General features: G+C 42.7%; 1 protein-coding gene across 3 annotated transcripts in view; it reads right to left on the bottom strand.

Annotated features, from left to right (window-relative positions):
- The window catches only part of eva1aa (eva-1 homolog A, regulator of programmed cell death a), a 374,680-nt gene that overhangs the window by 197,977 nt on the left and 153,572 nt on the right, over nt 1–23,131 (bottom strand). For all 3 annotated transcript variants that reach the window (XM_043683056.2, XM_043683074.2, XM_043683068.2), the window contains one exon: nt 3,398–3,612. In XM_043683056.2, the coding sequence (XP_043538991.1) occupies nt 3,398–3,612 (215 nt within the window). The remainder of the gene's footprint in view (nt 1–3,397; nt 3,613–23,131) is intronic.

Below are 23,131 nucleotides of genomic sequence, written 5' to 3'. Positions count from 1 at the left end.
TGTGCCACTTGAGAGACGATGAAGGCTAGAGAGGGAATCTCAAAAATAGCAGATTTGGCATCAAATCAAAATTCAAAGTTTGTGAGAAGATTTGTAGCTCGGGTGCTCGTTGTTGTGGTTCTGTTCGCCGAGCTGGGAATTTGTGTTGCAGACGTTTCGTCCCCTGTCTAGGTGACATCCTCAGTGCTTGGGGGCCTCCTGTGAAGCACTTCTGTGTTGTTTCCTCCGGCATTTATAGTGGTTTGTCTCTGCCGCTTCCAGTTGTCATTTCCAGCTATCCGCTGCATCGCATCGCTATCAGGGACACCATCACACAAACTGGCTAAAGAACTACAACAGAAACTGAAACACATGATCAGCGGATCCAGATACTCTATACAGTCAACACAGAAATTCTTGGATATAATCAGAAACATACACATAGACATGGAAGAAACTATGGTCTCATTCGATGTAACGGCACTGTTCACCTCTATCAACAAAACCCTAGCCAGAGAAACAATAGCCAACCTGCTGGACTTACAAAACAGACAACAAGACGGGGAACCTATCAACAAAGACTGCATACTCAAACTACTGGACCTGTGAATTTGGTTCACATTCAACAACCAAATATATGAATAAATCAACGGCACACCCATGGGCTCACTCCATCTCTGGATTCATAGCAGAAGCTGTAATGCAAAGATTAGAACAAACAGTCTTACCGCAAATTCAGCCCAAACTCTGGGTCAGTTGTGGAGATGACACCTTTGTAATCATTAAAAACACAGAAATAGAAAACACACACCAGATCATCAATGCCACTCTCACAGGAATCAGATTCACTAGAGAGGAAGAAAAGGACAACCAACCATTCCTAGACGTGATGGTACAGAGAACACCAAACGGAGAATTCACCACAAAGGTATACAGGAAAGCCACTCACACAGACCAAGTCCTGAACTACGAAAGCAACCACCCCAACACACACAAAAGAAGTTGCATCAAGACACTGTTCAAAAGGGCCACAACACACTGCAGCACACCAGAACTGCAAAAAGAGGAAGAAGAACACCTATACAATGTATTCGCCAAAAACGGATTTCATCAACAGATGCCTAAGGGAAAGACAACGGAATGAGGACATGCCACAACCCAAAGGACTAGCCACGTTACCATACATCAAGAACATTTCTGAAATGACAGCCAGACTAGTACAACCACTGGGACTCATAACAGCACACAAACCAACAACCACAAACTCACCAGGACAAAGGACTCGATACCCAGCATGAGCAAAACCAACGTAGTGTACAAAAGTCCCATGCAAGGCATGCACAATACACTACATAGGACAAACAGGAAGACAGCTAACGATCCGTATCCATGAACACCAACTAGCCACGAAACAACATGACCAGCTATCCTTAGTAGCCACACACGCAGATGACAAGTAACATGAGTTCGACTGGGACGACACTACTATTAAAGGACAAGCCAAACAGAGAACAGCCAGGGAATTCCTAGAGGCATGGCACTCATCCACAGATTCTATCAACAAACACATCGACCTGGACCCAATATACCAGCCACTGCAGCGGACAGCTGGAACTGACAACCGGAAGCGGCAGGGACAAACCACTAAATGCCGGAGGAAACAACACAGAAGCGCTTCACAGGAGGCCCCCAAGCACTGAGGATGTCACCTAGACAGGGGACAAAACATCTGCAACACAAATTCCCAGCTCAGCGAACAGAACCACAACAAATCAAAATTGTGCTGTCATTTAGAGGGCAGTCTGCCTATTCAGCAAACTCAGAACACGAATGCTCTCACCAAAATAGCACTCAGCACACAAGTGGAGTGAATGCCACTTTGGACCCAAAATGATATTTGACCTTAAATTTACCTGGACCATCTCTGACACCTCCCTCCCCTTCCTGGACCTCTCCATCTCCATTAATGACGACCGACTTGACACTGACATTTTTTACAAACCCACCGACTCCCGCAGCTACCTGGATTACGCCTCTTCCCACCCTACCTCTTGCAAAAATGCCATCCCTTATTCCCAATTTCTCCGCCTCCGCCGGATCTGCTCCCAGGAGGACCAGTTCCACCACAGAACACACCAGATGGCCTCCTTCTTTAGAGACCGCAATTTCCCCTCCCATGTGGTTAAAGATGCCCTCCAACGCATCTCATCTATATCCCGCACCTCCGCCCTCAGACCCCACCCCTCCAACCGTAACAAGGACAGAACGCCCCTGGTGTTCACCTTCCACCCTACCAACCTTCGCATAAACCAAATCATCCACCGACATTTCCGCCACCTCCAAACAGACCCCACCACTAGGGATATATTTCCCTCCCCACCCCTTTCCGCCTTCCGCAAAGACCGTTCCCTCCGTGACTATCTGGTCAGGTCCATATCCCCCTACAACCCACCCTCCCATCCTGGCACTTTCCCCTGCCACCGCAGGAACTGTAAAACCAGCGCCCACATCTCCTCCCTCACCTCTATCCAAGTCCCTAAAGGAGCCTTCCACATCCAAAGTTTTACTTGCACATCCACTAATATCATTTATTGTATCCATTGCTCCCGATGCTGTCTCCTCTACATTGGGGAGACTGGGTGCCTCCTAGCAGAGCGCTCTAGGGAACATCTCCGGGACACCCGCACCAATCAACCACACCGCCCCGTGGCCCAACATTTCAACTCCCCCTCCCACTCTGCTGAGGACATGGAGGTCCTGGGCCTCCTTCACCGCCGCTCCCTCACTACCAGACGCCTGGAGGAAGAACGCCTCATCTTTCGCCTCAGAACACTTCAACCCCAGGGCATCAATGTGGACTTCAACAGTTTCCTCATTTCCCTTCCCCCACCTCACCCTAGTTCTAAACTTCCAGCTCAGCACTGTCCCCATGACTTGTCCGGACTTGTCCTACCTGCCTATCTCCTTTTCCACCTATCCACTCCACCCTCTCCTCTCTGACCTACCACCTTCATCCCCTCCCCCACTCACCTATTGTACTCTATGCTACTTTCTCCCCACCCCCACCCTCCTCTAGCTTATCTTTCCACGCTTCAGGCTCACTGCCTTTATTCCTGATGAAGTGCTTTTGCCCAAAACGTCGATTTCGAAGCTCCTTGGATGCTTCCTGAACTGCGGTGCTCTTCCAGCACCACTAATCCACACATCACTGTACTGATATGCAGAGCAATTGCTGACTCATACAAATTTTAAGGCACAATTAGACAATGTATGCACGGTTCAGTTTGGATTTCACAACTGTTCTGATACAAAGAAGTAACCAGACATTAATAGAAAAAGAAAAAGGCATTTTGAGAAGGGATGCACAACATAAACAAGATTTTCTCCCATCATTTCATAAATTAAGTCTGGATTTTACCTGCAAGGATGTAATAGCTGAACAGGACAAGTCTTCCATTTCAAGGTCTTTGAAAGTTTGTGGGTAGCGAGATGGGCACATCTGGTGACTAGGTGCCCTTCTGCCATAAAATGAAGACTGGATACTGATGGTTGTTCTATGAGGGCATCGCAGAGAAATATATTCTCCATCACAGGCATGCTCTGTATAATTCCTCAGAACCTTTGACATATACCCTGTCAAAACAAGATAGGAAATTAAAGCTCAAGAGAAAAAACAAAATTACTCGGTTCAGTCCCAACGTTATAGCCTGAAGTTCCCTCAGAGAGACACCGATCCAAATTTTCAATCATCCCCTATACCCACAGCACATGCCCATACATACAAGACAGTAAACAACTTTTAGTTCACCTCCTCCATTCCCATAATGCAATCCCAAACATTTCTTTTTGGTGAAACAGCGAATTACTTGTACTCATTTCCAATTTAGTATATTATGGTCACTGCTCACAATGCAATCTCCTCCTTAACAGCGATATCTAATGCAGACTGATTCCTATGCTGAACAACTCCACTTGGTCTCGAAACACATTCTCTATCCTACTCTCATCACTCTGTCCTCGGACCCCAAATGAATTTCAATGAAGTTCAACAGAAAATTGAGGAATAGCACATTATTTTTGATTTGATGTTTACAATTTCTGGAGTTGACATAGTGCCCAACCATTTCAGATCATAACCTTTCCCCTCATAAATTTTAAAACAGCAAGGTGCTGCTTATGGTGACATGGCTGCAATTTGCAATTTCTCTGCACTCATTTTTTAAAAAAAAAATTCTTGTCTTATTACTATATGATTTTGCTTTGCATCAGTAGAAAGTTTTGACATCCAATACTTTGCTTTCCTCCCGATCGCAGATCTTTTTGTTTTGTGTCTTTCCTCGCTCTAAGCCCTGCACCATACTGCCTTCTATAAGCAAACAAACAGTAAATTGCACTTGTTTTTCCTCAAACTTTCATCTTCCCTCCACATATGCTGCTTGACCTGAATATTACTACTATTTCATCATTATCATAATATTGTTGGTTTCCTACCCTGATGATTGCAGGAATGGAGCAATTTCAAAAAGCTAAATTTTGTGCAGTGGCTGGAAAAAGGAAGATTAAATGAGAAGCATAATAGCATGTGGAAATCTGGAATACAATTTGAAAATGCTACAAATACTCAACAGGTCAGGCAACATCATAAGACAGAAACAGAATTTCAGATTGATAACCCTGCAGTTGAAATAAATGGAACTGAAGAAATAGATGTGTTAGGTTTTCAGCAAGTTCGAAAGAATCGGGGAGGGAATAAAGAACAGAATGGAACACCTGTAATTGGGTGGAACATAACAGCGATTCAATGACAAAGGGACGATGGTACGAGCAAAGACTAGCAATAACGAAACAGAAAGGTAGGCCTACATGAGCTAAAATGGAACCAGTAGAATTAATTGTCTAAAAATAATAGCAGTGGCCATGATCAGAAACCGAATGTTGAGTATAGCAATATTTCTCAGCACTTATTATAACAATTAGTTGTAGTGACTTTATTAATAGAATGTGTTAAAGTCACAAAAGATGATTGGCCATTTTCTTTCCAAAATCCTGAAGAACTCAAGTTGTTGCAGAAATTCAGTGAGCCCACTAAGTTATTCACCAGAAAAGACACACATTGGATTATTGGAAATGGAGTTTGTAAATTAGTTTTTTTTTACAAAGTCAAACCCTGCCCATGAGCACACTTTGGTATAATCAGTTGATGAAACCTCAAATGTTGCCTGTGTGGCCTAATTAGTCAAACATGAAGAACTCTTACCTGATTGATGGCTTTCACTTTGCTTATTGATACTTCAAAGAATAATTTAACAAAGAAAAAATACATCCTGTAAGCGTGACTGATGCCAGGAAGCATCAGGTCTCAGAAAACTATTTAATCTAGTTTGTCGAGGCTTGCCATAAAGGAGATCTCAATCTCTGACATTCAAAAAAAACTGCGGCATATTCCAGTGATTAAGAACTTCACCGAGAACAGAAGAATACTTAAGAATTCTCATGTATGTAACAGTGAACCCATAAGTGTGGTAGTTCATTATTATTTGTATTACCAAATAAAAAATGAGACAGCCAATTTAAGCAACTCAATATCTCTTGCTCTATGTCAATGCTCCTCCTCTTCCAAAATGCACCACCTCACATTAGTCTGGATTAAACTCAGAGTCATAGAGCCCTACAGTATGGAGACAGGCCCTTCGGCCCAACTAAAATATCAATTATCATTTTCCTGCACTTGGCCCATATCCTTTTAAGTCAAAAAGTGCAGCGCTGGAAAAGCACAGCAGGTCAGGCAGGACCCAAGGAGCAGGAGAATCAACATTTTGGGCATAAACCCTTCATCAGGAATATGAGGAGGTGCAACGGGGCTGAGAGATAAATAGGAGGGGGAATGGGGTTGGGGGAAGGTAGCTGGAAGGCGATAAGTGGATACAGGTGTGGGGGGATGGTGATCGGTCAGAGCGCAGGGTGGAGCAGATAGGTGGGAAGCATGATGGACAGGTGGAATAATTCAAAACAACAGTGCCAAGTTGGAGGATTGGATTGGAGATGAGATTTGGGGGAGGGGCGGAGAGGGAAGAAGAGATGAGGAACCTAGTGAAATCAATGTTGATACCATGGGGTTAGAGGGTCCCAAGGCAGAAGATAAGGCATTCATCCTCCAGGTGTCGGGTGGCTAGGATTTGGCAATGGAGGCAGCCCAGGACTTTCTCCATATCCTTCCAAACCTTTCCTATCCATATATTTGTCCAAATGCCTTTTAAATGTTGTTAATGTACCCATCTCAATCACTTCCGCTGGCAGCTCATTTCACATGCATATCACCCTCGGTGTTAAAAAAAAGTTGCTCCTCAGATTCCGTCTTATTCTTTTCCCCTCTAACCTTAAACTGATGCCCTCTAGCCCTTGATTTCCCAACCCTAGGAAAAAGACTGAGTGCATTCACCCTACCCATGCATCTCATGATCTTATACACTTCTATATGGACCACCTCCCTCCAGTCTCCTACACTTTAAAGAAAAAAGTCCTAGCTTGTCCAACCTCTATCTATAACTCAGACCCTTGATTCCTGGCCACATCCTTGTAAATTCCATCTGCACTCTTTCCAGTTTAATAACATCCTTCTTATAGCAAGGTTACCAAAACTGAAGATAATACTCCAAGTGCAACCTCAGCAATATCCTGTACAACTGCAACATAACTTGCCAACTTCTATACTCAGTGCCCTGACTGACAAAGTCCAGTGTGCCAAAAGCCATCTTCACTGCCCTATCGACCTGTAAATCCACTTTCAGAGAAAGTGCACCTGAACTCCAAGGTCCCTCTGTTCCATTTCACTCCTCAAGGTCTGACCATTCACCATGAAACTCCAACCTTGATTTCATTTTCCAAAATGCAAGACCTCACACTGACTCCATCTGCCATTTTTTTGCCCAAATCAGAAATCTATATTCCGCTGTACCTTCTGACAATCCTCCTCACTATCCGCAACTCTGTCAACTTCGGTGTCATCTGCCAACTTACTGATCAAATTATCTACACTTTCCTCTAAATCATTTATATATATTACAAACAACAAAAAGGTCCCAGCACGAGCCACTCCATTCTGAAAAGCACCCTTCCACCGCTAATCAGTTTTCTATGACCAAGGGATCTGTGCACACAGGTCAACAGATCTCTGTAAGTGGTAATACAGGTGAATAAAGATGATCAAGAAGGCATTTAGCATGCTTTCCTTCATCAGCTGGGGTGTCAAGTATATAAGGTTGGCAAGTTATGTTACGCTGTATAAAACTTTAGTTAGGGGAGAAAGTGAAGACTGCAGATGCTGGAGATCAGAGCTAAAAATGTGTTGCTGGAAAAGCGCAGCAGGTCAGGCAGCATCCAACGAACAGGAGAATCGACATTTCGGGCATAAGCCCTTCTTCAGGAATGAGCAGGCTAAGATAAAAGGTAGGGAGGAGAGACTTGGGGGAGGGGCATTGGAAATGCGATAGGTGGAAGGAGGTCAAGGTGAGGGTGATAGGCCGGAGTGGGGTGGGGGCGGAGAGGTCAGGAAGAAGATTGCAGGGTAGGAAGGTGGTGCTGAGTTCGAGGGATTTGACTGAGACAAGGTGGGGGGAAGGGAAATGAGGAAACTGGAGAAATCTGAGTTCATCCCTTGTGGTTGGAGGGTTCCTAGGCGGAAGATGAGGCGCTCTTCCTCCAACCGTCGTGTTGCTATAGTCTGGCGATGGAGGAGTCCAAGGACCTGCATGTCCTTGGTGGAGAGGGAGGGGGAGTTGAAGTGTTGAGCCACGAGGTGGTTGGGTTGGTTGGTCCGGGTGTCCCAGAGGCGTTCTCTGAAACGTTCTGCAAGTAGGCGGCCTGTCTCCCCAATATAGAGGAGGCCACATCCGGTGCATCGGATGCAATAGATGATGTGTGTGGAGGTGCAGGTGAATTTGTGGCGGATATGGAAGTATCCCTTGGGGCCTTGGAGGGAAGTAAGGGAGGAGGTGTGGGCACAAGTTTTGCATTTCTTGCGGTTGCAGGGGAAGGTGCCGGGAGTGGAGGTTGGGTTGATGAGGGGTGTGGATCTGACGAGGGAGTCACGGAGGGAGTGGTCTTTTCGGAATGCTGATAGGGGAGGGGAGGGAAATATATCCCTGGTGGTGGGGTCCGTTTGGAAGTGGCGGAAATGACGGCGGATGATACGCTGTACATGGAAGTTGGTGGGATGGTAGGTGAGGACCAGTAGTGTTCTGTCCTGGTGCCGTTTGGAGGGGCGGGGCTCAAGGACAGAGGAGCGGGAAGTGGAAGAGATGCAGTGGAGGGCATCGTCGACCACGTCTGGGGGGAAATTGCGGTCCTTGAAGGAGGAGGCCATCTGGGTTGTACGGATTTGGAACTGGTCATCCTGGGAGCAGATGCGGAGGAGACGAAGGAATTGGGAATATGGGATGGCGTTTTTACAGGGGGCAGGGTGGGAGGAGGTGTAGTCTAGGTAGCTGTGGGAGTTGGTCGGTTTATAATAAATGTCCGTGTTGATTCGGTCGCCCGAGATAGAAATGGAAACATCTAGGAAAGGGAGGGAGGAGTCTGAGACGGTCCAGGTGAATTTGAAGTCGGGGTGGAAGGTGTTGGTAAAGTGGATGAACTGTTCAACGTCCTCGTGGGAGCACGAGGCAGCGCCGATACATTCATCGATGTAGCGGAGGAAAAGGTGGAGGGTGGTGCCAGTGGAAGTATCCCTTGGGGCCTTGGAGGGAAATAAGGGGGGAGATGTGGCCGCAAGTTTAGGGGAGATGTGCAGGGAAACTATTTCACACCGAGGGCTGTTGGTGTCTGGAATGCTATTGGAGGTGGTAAAAGCAGGCCTATTGTTAGCAAGATTTAAGGATTATCCTAATACACGTATGAACAGGAAGCAAACAGAGGGATAGAAGCAGTATATGAGTAATAGGTACCAAAAACACACAAATTGCTGGATAAGCTCAGCAGGTCAGGCAGCATCTGTGGAGAGAATCAGAGTTAATATTTTGAGTTGACTGACCCTTCCTCAGAACTGATGGTAGCTCGGAAAATGTCAGTTTATATGCAGAAGGTGGCGGGGTGGGGTGGGGGCAGTGTAATGGAAATTACCAAAATTAATTTTTATTGTGAAATCTGTAAAAGAATACCTTCCTAAGTCAATTTAATGCAGACAGCCTGACATTGCTGAATTCTGTGAACAGACAGCCTGTCCTTGCAAGTTTTCCAAACAATCTAATTCGGCAGAGTCAGGGGAAAACAAGGGCAGTAGCAGTTTTTTCAACAGTAAAGGAATGGAAAAGAACTCCTTATGTGGAAAAGGGCTCGAACTGTTCACAAGCTGATCGTCCTTGAGGTGAGATAAGGCTGAGCGAAGTATGGTATAAAGGAAACATGTGAATGATACTCGGGACCACTTGCATCAGGCATTTTGTCAAGTGCAGAGGGTGCCTTTGCAAAGGCTTGTAATAAAATTTTTCTTTGCTCTTGCTAGCATTTGAGTTGAGTCAATTTAATTTCCACGACAGTAAACTTGGGAGCTCAACCGGGACCCCGCGACTGGGTGAGATTCTGAGGATTCCCATGAGGCACAGGCGCCAGCACCTTGAAGATTTTCCAGTTTATCTCGAGCGCTGAATTGGCCCTTTTGCACGAGGGGACTAGGAATCTGTGGATCGCCCTGGCGCTGGGGTCCGAACTGAATAGGGTCGGACTGAGAGTCGTGGCTTAAGTAATCCTATATAAAGACTCATTCTAAGAGAATAAATGAATCAGGAAGAGGGTTCAGTGAACTCTTGCACTGTTTTTGAGCAAAACTCAAGGAAAAGGATTGCCATCTCTAGAGTGTTTGAGAAACAGCAAGTTTAAGGGTGGTTTTAGACTTGGAACCACCACTGGCCGAGTTGGACTCGCCAAAGACGTACCGGGTACGTGGTTTCTTGGTTTACGAAAACCAAGGCATTGAAGTGGACGCACCCAATGCGAGAGAGGACCTCAGGAGGTAAAAAGCAAGTCAAAGGGAAAAAGATAATGGTATCACCAGAGGGAGGGGAAGCTGAGCACTTTTCTAGTAACACTGAGAATGGGCTCCAGCAAGAGCAAATAAAAAGAGGATCCACAGAGGAATTGGAATGGCCAACCAAAAATACAGTACATGTTAAATAATTATGGCCCAGAGTCTGTAAAGCCGTTAGAATTGTGGATCAAGGAATGTGGTTTCCAGAGGGGGGGGGAAGTTTTAGTAAACGGCAGTTGGAAGTATTGAGGTCGAGGCTGGAGGAGAGAGAGAGGAGAAACAGAAGGGAAAAGTAGAACCTGTGAATTAGAGTACTTATAAAATGTGGAAGGCTGAGGCTGATATCAGGGAAAGGAAATCTCAAGTAAAAGATAGATCAAATACGCGTACAAACACTAGTGCACACGCAGACAACCGAATGAAGCTGTACAGTGTCTTAAGTCTGTTCCAGATCCTGACCTTGATGACTGCCCTCAGAGACCTGCAGCCCCGCTACGAGATCCGCCTGGCGAAGGTTCCAAGTCAGCGGCCACCGCCTCAGGGTCTGCTGAATCACCGACAGCAAATTGTACCCACAACCAACTGAAGCAAGAAGCCCAAAATAACAACGGCCACTCCAAGACAGAAAGGCATCCAGGGCCTGCTTGCGATCTCCCCATGACAGATGGTGAGTCAGACGGTGATGGGTTTGGCGCATGATTATCTTACCGGGTAGTTCTGCAAGCAGCAATGGTTGAAGTTGCTGGCCCAGAAGGGTGCCCAATGCTGGTCCACCGACCATGGACCATGAAGGATTTGCAAAATGCCTTTGGGCAGTTGCCTGACCCACGCGAGGTTGGAGGTAATAAGTTCGCTGGAGAAGTTACAAAGTTCTGTACTGAGTTCCGTCCCATGTCACATGAGATGAGACATCTCCTGGGACGAAAACTGGGCGCCAATGTCACCAAAATCAAGTGTAGATGGCCAGCCGTAAATGTCCATACCAGATCAACCGACCCACAAGCGGAAGAGAATAGAGACTTTAATGCTTTTGTTGCAGTGCTGGCAACCGCCTGTAGGGAGGCATTCCCAGTGTGAATGGACATAATCAAAATTGCAATATGTAAACAACAAGATGGTGAGACAGTGTCCCAGTACCTTACGCGCCTCACTTAAGTCCATAATGCCCATAGTGGACTGAGACCACTCGATGACATAACGGCGGCAAAGATCACAGCATATGAAGCACACTTGAGGAACAGCTTCATCAATGGTATGAAGGTCAAAATAGTGAAGGTGGTAAAGGACACACGTATTACCTGGGTCACGGGAAAGCTGAATTTGATAGAACAGCATGCAATACATGCTTAAAAATTACTGGCCCAAGAGAATGATAAGTGGAAAGCAAAGATGGAACAGCAAGCACATAAAGCTCAGCTGACTTGGATGCAGATGGCCGCCCAGCCGTTGGAGGGAGGTGCTGCAGAAAAAGAGAGAGGAAGAGGCGCTGGCAGAGGTAGAACTGACGGGTGCTTTGTTTGTGGAGCAATGGACCACGGGCGAGACAGTGCCCACACAGACAGCCTCAATTAGCCCTGGAGGCCAGACAGCAGAGTGAATGACAGGGAAGGCCGAGGTGGAGGTGGGCAGCCCACAAGTACAGGTAAGCCTCTTTCCTTTATGCTTGGCAACGAAGACTCGCTTATGCTAATCTCTTCTACTAACCTTATGGGCACTGAGACATGTCCCACCTCTATACTGAGCGCTGAGACTGCGAAGTGTGGCCAATATAACAACGATGCGTATAAGTCGATGCCTACCTCTATTATATGTGGAAGGTACACCAGTTAATTTTTGGTAGATACAGGGGCAATATATTCAGTCCTTAAATCAAGCCAGTTCAGAGAGTCGACGCCAATAAAGGTGAGTGGAAGGTTCCTGAACTCAATGGGTGCATCAGGAGTCATGCTACAAGAGAGATTTACCACATACTTGCAGAGCACAATACCTGTTTAAACCAGAGGCTATAGAAGGAATTACTCCAGTCTTTGAATCCCTCCTAAAGGCTGGAATGATAATCCCCTGTGAGAACTCACCAGTGAGAACCCCCACTTTTCTGGTCAAAAAAACAAACATTCCAGGTGAACCGGAGAAATGGAGGTTTGTTCAAGGCCTGCAGGCAGTCAATAGCGCTGTTGTCCCGCCCACCCCAATCCCTATACTATATTGGCTCAAATTCCACCGGACAGTAAATGGTTCTCTGTTGTGGATTTAGCAAATGCCTTCTTTAGTGTACCGGTACACCCAGATAGTCAATTCTGGTTCACTTTTTCATTTAAAGGGAAATCATATACCTTCACGCGATTTTGTCAAGGTTACTGTGAGTCCCCCGCCATATATAATGAGGCTCCACACAGAAGTCTGGAGTCTCTTGTTTTAACCCCGGGATCAGCGCTTCTGCAGTACCCTTACTACTTCCGGAGCAAAAGACAGCAAATGTGTCGGCAGCACGTTGGCTGAGATACAATACTGTTTTATTGGAAATGCCTAACATTACAATAAAGCGATGTAACGTCCTTAACCCTGCTAGCCTTCTCCCTACAGAAGGAGACAGAGACTCACATGATTATGTTGCTGTAACTAATGAAATTTGCAGCCCTAGACCAGATTTGCAGGATTCACCACTTCAGAATCTGGATTTGGAGTTTTTTGTGGATGGGTCAGCATTCAGGAACAAGGAGACAGGCCAGAATTGTGTTGGGTATGCTGTAGTGACTACCCATGAGGTAGTCAAAGCGGGATCACTCCCTTCTCATCTGTCAGTGCAAGCACAGGAGCTGATTGCCTTGACTGAGGCATGTAAATTGGCTAAGGGAAAGTGAATATTTACACCGATAGGAGATTTGCATTCGGAGTTGTACATGATTTTGGAACCCTGTGGAAACACAGGGGCTTCTTAACCTCCACCCGAAAGCCCATCACACACCGTGACCTGATTCTTGATCTCCTGGAAGCGGTCCTATTGCCCAAATCAATGTGTGTGGAAATGTGAAGCCCATACAAAAAATTATTATTCCAATGCGAGGGCAGATTCAGCAGCAAGAACGGCAGCCCAGCAGCCACCAAATGATCAGATTGACATGTGTATGACAAACATTTGTACCCCAGCAGCAGACGTACTGGAGGTACAGTCACAGGCCACACCAAAAGAAAAGCGTGAGTGGAAGAAAGTAGGATGCAGTGTGAGGGAAGGAGTATGGTGTGGCCCCAATGGTAAACTCTGTCTACCACCATCATTATTTCCATTCTCTACCAAACTGACACACGGTAAGGACTATTTGTCAAAAAGGGGGGGGGGGGGGGGGGGGGAGGTGGGAGATGTAGGATAGTATTTCAGCACACTGGTACTCTAAGGGATTTACTCATTACTCCCAGAAATATTGTGAACAATGTGTTATCTGTGCCACTAATAATGTGGGGAGGGAAATACAGATGAGTCAGGCAGCACACCCCCAACCCCAAAGACCCTTTGAACATTTACAGATGGATTTTATTGAGCTAACACCCAGCGAAAGGAAAAGGTATTGTCTGGTAATAGTTGATATGTTTTCCAAATGGGTGGAAGCATTCCTCATATCTAAACAGGATGCCAGTGAAATAGCCAAGGCTCAGCTAACTGAAATAATCCGGAAATGAGGCATCCCTGAAAGGCTCAGTAGCGACAATGGGACACCATTTGTCAATAATGCCCTACAGCAGATCAGTGATTATTTGGGAATAAACATGAGACAACACTGTGCCTACCATCCAGTGAGCAGTGGGGTAGTGGAAAGAGAAAAAAAATCGCTACCCTAAAAAAAAAAATAAATTGACAAAATGTTGTGAGGAACTGGGGCTGGCATGGACAAAGGCACTTCCAATTGTGCTGACATATATGAGATCTAGGAAGAGAGTAAGAGCTAATCTTAGCCAGTTTGAGATTTTGTTCAGTAGACCGCCCAATACAGGAATTGGCCCAAGACCTAAGGTAAGACAGATAACAGGCCACTGTAAGGATGAGATGTTGTGTTACTGTATAAAACTCTCTACACTTTTATCTCAAATATAGAATCAAGTGAAAGCAGCACTACCCCAACAGCAGAAGGGAAGCTGCACGATCTGGAACCTGGAGACTGGATAGTGGTGAAAGACTTCAGGAGGAAAAGCTGGAAGGTGAAGAGGTGACTGGGACCATTTCAAGTGCTCCTTACAACACAGACAGCTGTTAGGATCGCCGATTTTTAGTTATCTGGCTCTGTATTTTTTTTAAATCTGGCTCTTTGATTTGGTTGTTGTCCTTGTTGTCATAAAATGACAAAGGGGGAAATGTAATGGAAAATTAACAAAATTAATTTTTATTGTGAAATCTGTAAAAGAATACCTTCCTAAGTCAATTTAATGCAGACAGTCTGACTTTGCTGAATTCTGTGAACAGACAGCCTGTCCTTGCAAGTTTTCCAAACAATCTAATTCGGCAGAGTCAGGGGAAAACAAGGGCAGTAGCAGTTTTTTCAACAGTAAAGGAATGGAAAAGAACTCCTTATGTGGAAAAGGGATCGAACTGTTCACAAGCTGATCGTCCTTGAGGTGAGATAAGGCTGAGCGAAGTGTGGTATAAAGGAAACATGTGAATGATACTCGGGACCCCTTGCATCAGGCATTTTGTCAAGTGCTGAGGGTGCCTTTGCAAAGGCTTGTAATAAAATTTTTCTTTGCTCTTGCTAGCGTTTGAGTACAGTCGATTTAATTTCCACGACAGACAATAAACGATAGGTTGGGAAGGAGCCCAAAGAGAAGAGCATTTGGACAGACAAAGGAGTCGATAATGGTCTGCCTGGAAGGGTAAGTAGCTGTTATTGGGGACTGTTACTAGCTAACAATGGGTGGTGTGTAATAGCAGACTATGTGAAGATCTGATGTGTGGGGTTTGGGGTAGGGATATGGCAGATCTCAAGCCCTAAAGTCATTGAACTTGACATGGAGTTCAGAAGGCTGCAGAGTCCTGAAGCAGAAAATGAGGTACTGTTTTTGCAGCTTGTGCTGAGCTGTGCTGGAGCATTGCAGCAAGCATGAGACAGAGATGTTGGCCGGAGAAGAGGGTGGTATGTTGAAGTGGCAGGCAACTGGAAGTTCAGGGTCATTTTTGTGGGCAGAACCTACGTGTTCTGTGAAGCGGTCAATCAATCTACACTTCATTTCCCCAATGTAGAGAAGACAACATTGTAAGCAACAAATGCAGTAGACAAAACCTGGAAGGTGTATTTGGGCCCTTGAATACTGAGGATGAAGTAAATGGACACGTGTTACACTTTCTACAGTTGCATCAAAATGTGCCTTCAGGCTGTCAGGGGGGGATGTTAGGGGTGAAGGAAGATAGATCAGGGTCCCTGTGGAAGAGAGAGGATAGGAATGTGTGTGTCTGAACGTGGTGGAAATGGCAGCTAATGATGCTCTGGATGTGGATGCTGGTGGGATGGTAGCTAAGGGCAAGGAGGGAAGAGATGGGTGACAGCTGAAATGTGGGAGATGGGTTGGACCCAGCTGAGGCCCTGGTCAACAATGCTGCTGGGGAATTCTCTGAGGAAGGTGGATATTTCAGAGGCTTCCTTGGTGAAGTTGGCATCATCAGAACAGATACAACAAATACAGACAGAGGAACTGGGGGAATGAAATGGAGTCTTTACAGGCCTTATCATCAATAATCTGCTATTACTCTACACAAACCTGCTGCCGAACCTACTGAACTTTTCCAGCAATTTCTGTTTTGTTTCCAATTTACAGCATCTGACATTCTTTCGGATTTCTTGGATTAGGAATTGCCACAGGCTTGGTTGGGCCAAAGGGCCTGTTCCTATGCTGTACTGTAGTGTATAATATTGTTGTTTTTAAAATAATTTAGCATTTGTTCATGTGAAATGAAAGCTCTAATAAGGAAGGGCTTCTAAGCTGAGCCCTCTCCAAATCCAACTTGTGCCGGTTAATTAATTGTTTCTTTCTGCATTCTATGTTTGATAATTACAGCTTCAGTCAAGGGTTTCAACATCTTCTAGATGACAGAGTGAAGTGCAAAGTGTGGCTTCATGTCCTTTGGTAAGAACAATCAATGATCAGCCAGATTCCTTTTACCTAATAGTTATCATGACTGCTGTCGAAAAGTGCATATGCATTGGGAAAGAAAGAACAGAACTGGATTGCTTGCAAGATGATTCTTACAAAAGACTGCAACATTCACTATGGAATCAATGTATGAGGCGATGTTTAAGTTAATGCAACCACCCCTCAAGAAGCATTAGCACCTTTGGCAGAAAACAGACAGAATAATTGCAAAATACTTTAAAAGCATTCCACAATCATTGCCAAAAGTATTCATATTTAAGCTAAATTTTATCCATTTCTATATTAACAACTTGCATTTGTATAGCATGTATTTTAGTTTATCATAGGAGTGCTACCAAATAACATTTAATACTGAACCACATAAGGAGATATTGAGACAGATGATCAAAAACCTGGTTAAAGTTGTAGTCTTTTTTAAAAAGTACATATGACAGAAGAGGAAACATTGAGAAGTTTGTTGAGGAAGAAAATTTCAGAAGAACTTAGAGTCTAGGCAGCTGGAGCAATTAAAACTGTTCAGAGTCCAGAATTGAAATGAAATAAAAACAACTTAGGAGAGTTGTAGAGCTGAAGAAAGGTAATCTGTCAGGAGAGGTAAGACTCTAAAGAGATTAGAAAATAATTTGAACGTTTAAAATTGAGATATTGCCAGACTTGAAGAAATGTCACTGGAAATTAAATGTTAACTCTGCTTTCTTTCCACAGGTGTCACCAAACCTGCTCAGTTTTCCAGCAGTTTGTTTTTCTGCAAAATGGGAAGTTAATTCAAGGTAAAATAATGCAGATGCTGGAAATCGGAAACAAACGCAGAGTGCTGGAGAAACTCAAAAGGTCTTGTAGAGTTAATACTCTAAGTCTGGTATAACTCTAGCAGAACTGAAAGGCATTGACATTTTTTTTATATGTATGCTTTCAGCAGAGGGAAAGGCCCACTGCAAAAAAAAAGGATTGTTAATGAGTAAAAAAAGATACAAAATGGATGTAAATTGAGGTGTGAAAGGGAAAGAATGAATCCTCTATATTAAGAGCAAAGTAAATTAGACACAAACAAGATGTGATCATTCTGCAGTAAGCTGTGCCTGTGGGAATGATACTGACTTCCCAATTCCTTGCCATTTCAATAAACCACTGTGCTCTCATGCTAACATTTCTGTCCTGGGCCTGCTGCTATGTTCCAACAAAGCATAATGCAAGCTTGAGGAACAACACCTCATTTTCCACTGTTTCAAAGCACACTGAATGATACCAGACTTCAGCACACTTCCCACATTTCTTCATTTAACCCTATCAGCATACTTTGCTCTTCTACTCCTTCACGTGTTTATCCAGCTTCCCTGTAAATACTTCCATGCTAATAAGCTCTCTTACTCTGCATCCAAACAATTCTCTGAATAAAGATATTTCGCCTGAAATTTTTATTGGATTTATTAGTAACTATCTCATTTGTTTTTGTCAAGATTTCTGGTTCCCTATTGCCACACTCAAATCCCTTTGTGGTCTTGTAGACTTCCACCAGGTCCCCCTTCCATTTTCTCTTTTATAGATAACCAATGTTATAAAACACAATGGGTAGGAGAAAAGCTCTTTTGATTCATTCTTTGTTCTTGTCAAAAATATTCATATTCAAGCTCCATTGTTTCCACTTCAATCTTAAGAACTTGTTTCTTGTAGTTTCACTGTGATTCAACGTTTGCAATTATGTTAAAAGTACTGAAATCTTGGACAGAATTTTCCACTCCTGAGAAGTGATGAGAATGTGGCAGGAAAGACTGATACTCAGATGGATTAGCACTGGGGAAATAAAAGATCCCTTTCCAACACCTCAGAAATTAAGTTCTGGGTGTGAGTATAAACCTTACAAACCTGAGGCCAATTAAGGTTCTTAAGGGTTCTAATACAGACTACTTAATAACATCATTCTGCCTGGCTTCTATTACTTCAGCTCCAGGCAAAATGACAAAGAGCAGGCCTACCCGTAGGTAAAACAATAGAGGCTGTTGGTGTGATGGGTAAAGGGATTCCTTCAATCATAACTAATTTTTCAAGATCATTTCTAACTCCATTGTCACCTCACACCATGACCCCCAGCCCCAGAAACCGTCTCCCTTTACAAGATTTGTTCTTCTCCCTCAGATTCTTGATCTTGGGTTTTGGGGTATAGTCGTGGCACCAGCCACACCCCCTCTAACAGCATTGCTGCCTTTGGTGATGCATGCCTCCAAAAGGGCAGCAGCACCTGCTGGGCAGAATTTCCTGGTCTGGTTTCAAAATTTAATGAAAAAGACAGCAATCAGCTACTTGTTTGATGTTTGAGCTGGCAGGATTTTTGATCAAGACAGGTCATTTATGCTTAAAAGAGATACAACTTACATGCTTCTAAACACAAATTCTTTATCTGAAAAACAAATCTCTGAAAGCCATGTTAATCAACATCACAAGCCCCAATGGGTGCTCTTTTACCCCAAATCAGGCAGTAAGTATTCTCACTCTCCCTATCAAAATACACCAATTCATATTCACCGAAATCTGGGTTCATTACCAATTACCCTCCCAGTGAGAAGGTGTCTGCATTATTACATTCTTGTTATTTACTAAATTCAATCATTCCTTTGATTTCCTGTTCCTGTAATTGGTGACTTACTGCTGTTCCGGTACCTTTGCTCATGGAACATTTCTTTTCACCTTTTACAGACTGAATAATAACTATTACCATATAGAATGGAAGGGAGTTATAGCATCAAGAAAACCATTTCAGTGTAAACAATTCAGGAGTGTAAAGTAAATTAACTTCAACATTTTAAAACAGAAAGATTTGTGCATAGTTGTATTCTGGGTTTACAGACTTTAAAGTTATTAAGCTTTTGTCATCTAGTTCTTAATATTGAAAGTGTGTTGTGTGTCTTATTGCATATATATCTTTGTGGGAAACAGTAAGAATTTGATCGTTGAGTCAGTTAAAAAGTAAACACTGAATTATACCAGTATCTTTAACTAAAAATGTGGGGTTTTTTTTGAAGTGTTCGTTTTGTAAAAACACTGGTTATCACAAGAGAAATACGCTTCAGTCTTAATCCCTTGAAGAAGTTTGGCAGACTTCCAATTTGAACTTTCCAAAACACTTGTACTAGAACTAAAAAAATTGCTTTTATTAAAGCTTTAAAAATATCAAATAAAGCTTACAATTTACCAACTGCTTCTTTCAAATTTAGCTAATTATAAATCAGAAATGGAAATTGATTTAAAAGAATACTATACAGTGGAAATTTGAGAAGATTCTGTCCACTTTTCTGCTTTAAATTCTTTGGTTTTGGAACTTAGCAACTGTAAGAAGCTCCCTTTAAAATAAGTTAATTTACCTGTGAATAATGACTTTCACGTTTGTTTAGTTACAACCATTTGTAAATATATAAGAAAAAAACCCATCAAATTACATAACTTATCTTTTATTCTCAGTCAAAACGTGTGATACTAGAAAAGCACAGCCAGTCAGGCAACATCCGAGGAGCAGGAGAATCTGCTTTTCGAGCATCAGCTGTTCATCGGGAATGTATACCTTTTATTCTTAAGAGTATGGGCAATTATGTCCTATGTTTGGTTTGTAAGTATTGGTTTGAATTCATTTGGGACGATCATAGATAACTTATTTGTTAAGGTATAAAACTAGAATTTCATTAGTGTCCATGGTGACATTCAAGTTATAATATTACACTGTTTGTGGGAAGATTTAATTCTGGATAATAAGACTCACACTAATAATTAAAAGGTCAGCTATTTTGATTTTAAATGTCTGATTATGTGAATTGAGAATGGCTTTTTGGTTAGTTAATTATCCTTTTGTGCCAGTAAATTTAATCTTGGGTATTTATTGAAGCTTACTCCATATTCATTTCAAATTTGATAATGTTACTAATGATTTTATTGTTGCTTTCAATCCCAAAGCTTGTGCAAAGTTGATGACAAGTTAGTAAAGAATTTTGAAACTAAACCAAATTTAATAAAAGCTTGGTTATTTTTCAATGGAGCAAGTTTTTCCAAAAAAGCTTGCATGATACAAAAAAAACACAATCTAATGCATCTGGGAATTTTCTGCTCTTGTATTTGATGTCCAGCAGAAACAGAAAACTTACACTGATGGTTAATTTTTGGGATTCATCACAACTTTCAGACTGATTAATACAAATGTATTGCATATATTTGACATAACTAAATCTTAAGTTTCATGACTGACAGATGTGATTGAATATATTAAGTTATTGGGCTCTTAACCAGAACCACAACGGATTTTTGTTTAGTTGTTTTATTTTAACAACAAGGTCCACATCCACATCCAGAAGCTCTAAGAATTTATGAATTTACCTACAGATAAATATCAAATTTAGACTCAAGACTTAGTCTTTACAAGCATCAGAATTGAATGCAATTTGACTCTTCAGAACTTCAGTCCCTGACTCAAAAAAAATCAACCCTGTTTCTCTCTCCACAGATGCTGTAGAGTTTCTCCAGCACTCGATTTGTTCCAAACTTCCACAATATTTTGCTTCTACTTGCTATTAAAAGATTTGGTTTTAACAATTTGTATAATTTATTATCTTTCAAGATACAAAGTGCCTGAGAATGGGAGATGTGTAAATGTGTAAACTGATTTGTGAAACAAGCACTTTTATACAATCACCATTTAAAAACATTAAGCCTGAGTGTCGTTCTAAAAATAGAAATGGAGTTGCTAATCCAGGCACTTGGAGGGATGTTTACTTGAACACCTGTTGTGTTTAAAGTTCAGAATGATCTGTATTCTGTTGCTGAAAGTTGTAAAATCTCCCAAACAAGGGTGTTACTCATATGAAGATGCCACCTTGAAATGCAGTTAATAATATTAATGCTAACACTGTTGAGCCACATCACAAGAATTAATCCCTACAGCCCAAACATGTTACAACATTTGTATAATTTAAGCAGATACTCCATGAAAGAAAGGAACTCCATGATCAGTGTTCCATAGATTAAGTCCATAAAAAGGAGCTCTCATGCACAAGAATTATTTCTGCTGCAGGCAGACATTTATTTCCACATTCCCTGCTTAATCTGTGTGCACCTGTCAGCACTCCTCTCTTCTCATTTCTTGTCTGGAGCCTTAGGCCTGTGATTTTTGATTTTCTGACTTTCTGCTCACTTCAGTTAGAAAATAGACACTGCAAAGAATGCTGTCTATTGGGCTTACAAGGCTGAACATGATTGAATCCATTACAATGTTAAGTCAAGCCCAGACAAATATAATGATTGAAATAACCATTTTACTTTACAAGTATTAATAAAATAAAGGAATAAAGTTAGATTCATAGCACAGTGAGGCTGGAAAATGGGAGAAAGTGAGGACTTATGCCCAAAATATTGACTCTCTTTCTCTTTGGATGCTGTCTGACCTGCTATGCTTTTCCACCACCGCACTTTTTGACGATGACGGAGGCTGGAAAATCCCCACCTTGTAAGTGGTTAGAGAGGTGGCAAGAAGGGGAAACAATTGAGTGAGTTGGTCCTGGAGTGATATTAACCCCCTTGATTTGCAGCCTCACCAATTAATGTTACTGGGTGAAAAGACTGGTGATGCTCAACATGCCAGCAATCACAGCACATAAATGGTCAAGGGCGCATAAGGCTTCAACTTACCATCATTAGGACTACCTGCCATCCCAAAAGCACTCTTCCTTTAGAGGAGGAGTCAATAACCAAGGGGCATAGATTTAAAGGTTAGAAGTCAAAGTCCAAGAGAAACGGTGAGAATAATTCTTTTCACACGAAGGGCAGAGGAAGTTTGGAACTCCCCTGACTGAAAAGGAGTCAGAAACACTCATAATATTTAAGGATTTGGATATTGATTTGTATTACTGAAGCTTTCATGGCTATGAGCTAAAAGGTTGAAAGTGGGATTAGTGCAGTCAAATCTTTGTTAACTGGTGAAGGGGGACTCCATTTGCCCCAATCTTGGGATTATCTGATCTCCAAAAGCCAAACCCCTGCTCATTCTTTCAACTCCCTGAAACCTCATCCCACGGGAAGCAAAACAAAGTATTTACTTTTGGATCCCCTGAAGATTAGGCGTCGACTGACAGTCTTTAGGACCCAGAAACTGCTGAACTCCGATTGGATGGCAGCTCTGGCAAGGCTGTCCAATGTCGAGGCCTGCATTAGACTGAGGAGTTCATTGGTCACCTCTTAATGTATGGATAGATTCAAAAAACAGTGAGCTTCCTCTGCTATGAGAATGTTAAGTCAGTCACGACTTAAATCATCGACCCCACCACCTTCCACTAATCTTGCAGATCAGAGAATCATAGCTTAAGGCTCTGGTTTGTGCTGTAGAGATTAAACTTCCCATTCATCTGATTGTTAAAAAATCTGATGAACAGCGTATGAAAACCCATAAAAACAGTGCAATAAAACTGCTCCTTATGTAACTTTTTCTCAGATAATCACTGCCTATACTTTCCCAAGGTTTGCCTGCCTTTATAAACATGGCACTCCTTGTTTGAGATTGAAATTACTTTTGGCTACATACTAATCTTACTTTCTGTTCGATTCACCTGACATTAATTTAAATTATTTATTTTCATGTAATAATCTCTTTTTTCCAATGATGATTTTCAGAGAACAACTATTATCTTAAAACAAAAGATAGCAAGAAGACTCTCTGTCCTCTCTGGAACTAACTTCCCACCAGGAATTTTTGTATATCCAATTCTGAAGCCTCTGGGAATTGTGGCTGCATGTTGAGAAAAAGCAGTCTTAGTTTACGGTTTGTCTTGGCTAAAATAGACAGGAAAACAACAGTACTATGGCCAGATACTGTTACACCATGTAGAATGATTTCATAAAAAGATAAAAATACAAACAAAATGGAGATGTTTCATTATTCTGGGTGACACCAGGAGAAACAGGTTATTTGGCCTGGGGTGTTTTAAATATGAGAATCAAGTTATGCATTTGAGTAGTGAATTTTTG

This window comes from Chiloscyllium plagiosum, unplaced genomic scaffold, assembly GCF_037043375.1.
Source record: "Chiloscyllium plagiosum isolate Xiang-an unplaced genomic scaffold, Cpla_swu_hap1 HiC_scaffold_3, whole genome shotgun sequence".
Lineage (NCBI taxonomy): Eukaryota > Metazoa > Chordata > Chondrichthyes > Orectolobiformes > Hemiscylliidae > Chiloscyllium > Chiloscyllium plagiosum.
Note: the sequence above shows the minus strand (reverse complement) of the source record. Positions and strands in the feature narration are given on the sequence as shown.